The sequence below is a fragment of the Anopheles aquasalis genome, chromosome 2, assembly GCF_943734665.1.
Source record: "Anopheles aquasalis chromosome 2, idAnoAquaMG_Q_19, whole genome shotgun sequence".
Lineage (NCBI taxonomy): Eukaryota > Metazoa > Arthropoda > Insecta > Diptera > Culicidae > Anopheles > Anopheles aquasalis.
Genome location: NC_064877.1, coordinates 88,695,647 through 88,700,646, shown reverse-complemented (window position 1 = coordinate 88,700,646; position 5,000 = coordinate 88,695,647). Strand labels below are relative to the sequence as shown.

At 47.9% G+C, this 5,000-nt stretch overlaps 2 protein-coding genes and 1 pseudogene across 3 annotated transcripts in view; 1 reads left to right on the top strand and 2 right to left on the bottom strand.

The window, feature by feature from the left end:
• Positions 1-1,117, bottom strand: part of LOC126570446 (serine palmitoyltransferase 2) — a 2,370-nt gene extending 1,253 nt beyond the window's left edge. The window contains exons 1-6 of the mRNA XM_050228198.1: positions 946-1,117; positions 732-846; positions 596-651; positions 377-531; positions 162-307; positions 1-98 (exon numbers count right to left, since the gene is read on the bottom strand). The exon at positions 1-98 is cut by the window's left edge and continues 447 nt beyond it. Coding sequence (XP_050084155.1) covers positions 1-98; positions 162-307; positions 377-531; positions 596-651; positions 732-846; positions 946-1,023 — 648 coding nt within the window. The 5' untranslated portion in view covers positions 1,024-1,117. The remainder of the gene's footprint in view (positions 99-161; positions 308-376; positions 532-595; positions 652-731; positions 847-945) is intronic.
• A 537-nt stretch (positions 1,118-1,654) lies between these two features.
• On the bottom strand, positions 1,655-3,304 carry LOC126579071 (dnaJ homolog subfamily C member 16-like; annotated as a pseudogene).
• A 461-nt stretch (positions 3,305-3,765) lies between these two features.
• LOC126581099 (reticulon-3-A) overlaps positions 3,766-5,000 on the top strand; it is a 4,805-nt gene continuing 3,570 nt past the window's right edge. The window contains exon 1 of one of the 2 annotated variants that reach the window (XM_050244540.1): positions 3,766-4,511. In XM_050244540.1, the coding sequence (XP_050100497.1) occupies positions 3,821-4,511 (691 nt within the window). In that variant the 5' untranslated portion in view covers positions 3,766-3,820. Of the gene's footprint in view, positions 4,512-4,722 lie in introns of those variants that run through there. The other variant, XM_050244541.1, reaches the window with a different exon arrangement.

Genomic DNA, 5,000 nt, shown 5'->3' with positions numbered 1-5,000 from the left:
TGAATTCGTTGCAAAGCCCATCCCGAAAACGATCGCATCCTCCACTCCCAGAAACTTGGCCGTCAATGATTCCAGCTCAGTGTGCAATGGGTTGGTTCCTGTTGAGTGGGAAAACCGTAATTAATTTTCGTCTCATTGAGGACAGCGGAATGTCTGCATACCTAGTTCTCGCCGTGGACTGCACGCCGCCAGTCCGTACGATTCGATGCACTTTTCTGAATCGTCAGCACAAGGTCCTTCGTTTTGCGCGAAGCCTAAGTAGTTGTAGGATCCCAGGTTCAAGCATTTCGTTTCAGTTCCCGTGAATCTGCGAGGACAAAAAGGTTTCATGTTGAATGGAGTAGGACTCGGCGCATTCGGCGCACACAATACTCACTCGAAGGACCAACCGTAGTCTCTGGTGATTCTGTCCTTCAGCACAACCTCCGATCCGGGTACACTGCAAATTGGCCGATTCCAGCAATCCTTCACCCGTCGGTAGACATAGCGGAGGTAAAACTTTTCAAACGCATCGTACAGCGGAACGTAGCCCTGGAAAAGATAAACATTCCGGATTAAAGGGAAATTTCCTTGAGGGAAAGACGGCCGGTCTTACATCGCGGTGCTTCTCGGTGGCCACCTTCGGAGTGAAGAACACTTGGTTGATATAACCTGGTGGGTGCGAGACATAAAAAGCGCGTATTATCGATCTGATTGGCGGAAGCCGACTCATGCCATGCCATATAACTTACCCAATATCATGAGGAGATAAAACCCAAGATAAGTGAAACATGCGGTATGCAGTGGAACCTGTTCGTACGACGACTTGGAATGTGTGGAATCGTCCAGCTTCTTGGTGAATCCATTCTGCAATCAGGCGAACATTGTAGAGAGACCAAAGCGAAAGGCCTGGAACCGCATTCCCTATCCTCAATTTCTCTCGGTTCCAGAAGCTCGATGACTCACCTTTTGGGGTAAGGTTCTTCCGTTCCGGACCTGCGGTTCTCTCGTAATTCCGTTGCGGATCGTTTCTACCCTCGACATGGTGCGTGCACTTTCCTTTTGCACTTCGATTCGCACAGGATTTCACAATTAAAATACACTTTCCACTCGCCCTATTTTCCCGTTTTTCTTTGCCGTGCCCAAAGTGTCTATAGGAAACAGGTGAAGTCATACCGAACAAAAATCGCTCGCGAAAATTAGAAAAATGAATGAAAAAAATTGACAGTCGTTGCCTATGTTTTGTTTGCGTTGGATACGCTTTGACAAGTAAGAAATCCGTTGGTATTCGCTTTGAGAAGTAAGAAATCCGTAAAGAAAGTTAGTTTTTCCTGTTTTTCAGTGCTCTGATTGTTCTACATTGGTGGTTTTAAGATGCCTTATAGATATTTCGTCGCTCCGTTTTGCAAAAATAACAATAATAATATCAAAAGGCTTGGTACGGTGGTTATGTTTCATTCTTTTCCGCAAGATGTGGAGTTAACCCGACAATGGGCAACATTTTGTAGAAAAGATGCAAATTGGCGTCCGTCTAAAAGTGGTGCTATATGTTCGGAGCATTTTAGGGCTGAGGATTATCAATTACACCAATCGCCACTGATGAAAAGCTATCATAATTTGCGATTATTGCAGACAACAGGTATGATACCTTGTTTACCTTTATTTGAACTTTTTATCTTAGATTAAAATGTTTCTTTTAGCTGTTCCTTCTATACTACAATGTAACAATAGTTATGCCGAAATAAACTGCATACTTTATTCTAAAAGAAAAACGAGTGTACGTATTTATTACATGCGCAAATTTAAGTTTTTCAATGCAATGGAAATTATATTGGTAAGTGGATTTGTATCTGTGCCGGTCAGTGTGCAACCTTAAATTTGCGATGATTTACGCTCAACGGTGCCGGATGAAGTCGACCAGATGCTGTGCATTAAAGACGCTCTCGCGGTGGATATAGTTGTGGCCGTCGAGGACCATGACAATGCACGGTAGTGAGTGGACACCGGTCCGGCGTACCAGCTACTTCTCGTGACCCGCATTGATCGTTCGAGCGTACGGTGTCGATCATCTTCGTGAACGAGTTGGCCGCTTTCATACAGTCGAAGCACCAGTCGGCGTAAAACAGCAGTATTTGCGGAGTTTGGCGGCTTTTGGGCAGGATGTTGCTCTCGTAGTACTTGGCGGTGATCGACAGCCGATGGTACAGGCTAATGTCCTGGTCGTGGAAGTTAAAGTTATGTGCATCGTAAAAGTGTTCGAACGGATCCTGGAACCGGTCGTGTGGTGTAATCGGGCCGCTCCCTATTCACGATTGCATCCTCGTTCGTTATGTACGGCGTATGCCTTCCGACGCTCCGAGTCGGAAAGTAGCTCGTATGCCTGCTTGATCTCGACGAACCGCTGCTCCGCCTCAGGGTGTTTTGATTTGTCCGGATGCCTGTGTGATACAGTTAGCTCAAGTCCTAGCACGCCTGTGGCAAGCAATCAATACGAACGCAGACAGAGTGCTGTTCGGATTCTTACCATTCCTTAGCTTGCTGTTTGTAGGCTCGTCGGATCTTCTGTAGTGTAGCCTTTCGCTCCACACCCATGGTGACGTACGGATCCTTGCTGTCGCACTGCACCAGCAGGACGATCACAAACACTGCCAGGCAAAGCAAGTGCACCATCATTCGAGGCATCCATCCTTGCTCACGAGGCGATGCGCTCTTGACGCGCCTTACAATAGAAGACACCTGTTCCGACGGTGGCAAACTAGGAATAGGAACGGATCTTCTTCTTCCCTTATCACTCTTCCTTTGGATGCGCCTCGCGATTGGCAGACGATCTGCCGAGCCAGCTATCTTATATGATGAACAAAGCGCGCTGGAGCTGCCTTTATTCGGGCAGAAGAACCCACTCCTTCTCCTTGCTGCTCCGTGTTCGGAACAAGCGAAGTGGTTTCACCTTCGCCGGACTCTGGTCGGACACGCGATAACACCCTCCTTTGGATGCACTGAGCATGTAGCGCTGATGTGATTGTCCATCACACTCCGATCGTCTCCGTCCTTTTGTCCTTTAACCAATAGTCTAAGCCGACAGTGACCGGCTATCGGTGGAAGCCGGATCCGGGCCTTTTCCACTCGTTTCAGAATCAGAGATAGCCGGCGTTTTCGGCCCCTACTGACACGTTGTTAGCCACAGCGGGGCTGCTCGTTTGTTCTAAAATTAGAAAATGTATCATTTAAACGAGCAAAAGTAGATAATATACCTGATAAAACCATTGCTCTTTTTCGGATTCAAACGCACGCTGGTTTGGTGATGAACGTAAACAAGGCGTCGAATGTCAAAAAAAGAAAAAAAGCAAAAAAGAAAAAAAGTGCTATGACTTCACCTGTTTCCTATAGACACTTTGGCCGTGCCCCTTCTTTTACCACCCACTTTTTGACAACTGGATTCCGAGAACCACCCCGCCCCCCTCGCTGATGATTGTGGGGTTTTTGCGCTCTTTTTCACAGGACGAACGCATTTTTGAAACAACGGTTTTCTTCATGCTCGCTACACGTGTCCCAGCGCCTCGCGTCCTCGTTGGCGCTAAACACTTATCGCGAAATACTTGCAGGTGAATCTGGGAAAAAGCAGAAATCTTCAGCTGTAATCTCTCAAGGATCCTTCGGAGTCGCAAGGACAAAAACATGCCGTTGTTTTAAATTTGACACGCTCAATCAAGTACGCATGCCTGAGATGGGGCTGGAAAATTGCGGCGAAGGTAACGGGATGATGAGTCGCGCACTCTGTTGAGTAGTGTGGAGCGATAGGAAAGAGCACACCAATTTGCCGAAGGACTCGAAGGTGAAAAATATGCAAAGTTTGGCCATGGATAACTTCCAGGATAAGTCAGAAAATTCGCTGCTCGATCTGAGTTTTGAAAGCATCGGCACGACCGTGAAAACAAATTCCATCCTCGATAGTAACTTTGCCGATGCGGAAAAGCTGGAAGCTACTACTACTGTAGTTCCATCATCGTTCCCCAGCGAGTTGGATCTGGATCCCAAGGCGAAGGATAGTGAAATTTTCGACGAGTGCATACCCATAGTGCAGAGCAGCGTCAGCAGAGAGGGGCAGAATAAAGAGGACGAACCGTTCGCCGTACTAGATAAGATCCCTGTGGAGCCCGCAGTGGATGCGTTCAAAAATTCGCACAACGAGAAGGATGATGACGACGACGACGACGAAGACGTGGTCGAAAGCGACTACATGAATCCGTATGTCAGCATCCGGCATGATAAAGAGAAATCAGCCGTAACTCCCGAGCCAGCAACAGAATCAGCTGCTGCGGCTGCGGCGGCTCCCGTTTCCGTACCTACAACGTTCACAAGTGTTGCTCCATCGGAGGAGCCTTTGCCAACGGCTGAAGTGGAAAAGCCCGCTGCAGCACCTTCGATTCCATCGACCAATACCGTAGTGACGCCGGCCGTGGCCGATGCACCAGCACCTCCAGCGGCCAAAGAGTGCATCGAGATTGAGCAAATGTTCAAGGACTACGGGCTCGGTGAGTTTGAGTTTTTGGCGAACAGGAAAAGGGAATCCGCGAAAGGGGAAAACGTCGTCATCCTTGCACACCCGGCACCACGGTTAGATAAACGCTCCCAAAGCGCTGCTGCTCCTTTCCGTTCTGCGAGCATGCGCAGTAGCGGTTGTATAATGCATACGGGTCCTTTTTTTGCGTCTCGCCACTAGATACAGTTCGGGGGCCGGACGGACATTTGTCCTGGATTTAGCAGTAGTATTTGTGCCACAGTGAGGCAGGGCGAATGAATTTTATTTCGCATGTCACATCACAAAGAAGAATGTAAAAATCGATAATTACATAGAAGCTCTTTTCTCCAGACAACGTGCGTGCTGCCATTTGATCGCGAGCGAGTTATCACAAAAAAAAAGCGGGCGAGAATTTTCACTTCTAAGCCCACACGCAAAAACTGAACCCCGTGCTGTACGACGCTAACTTTCTTCATTGTTGGAGCGCCTCATAAACGGATTG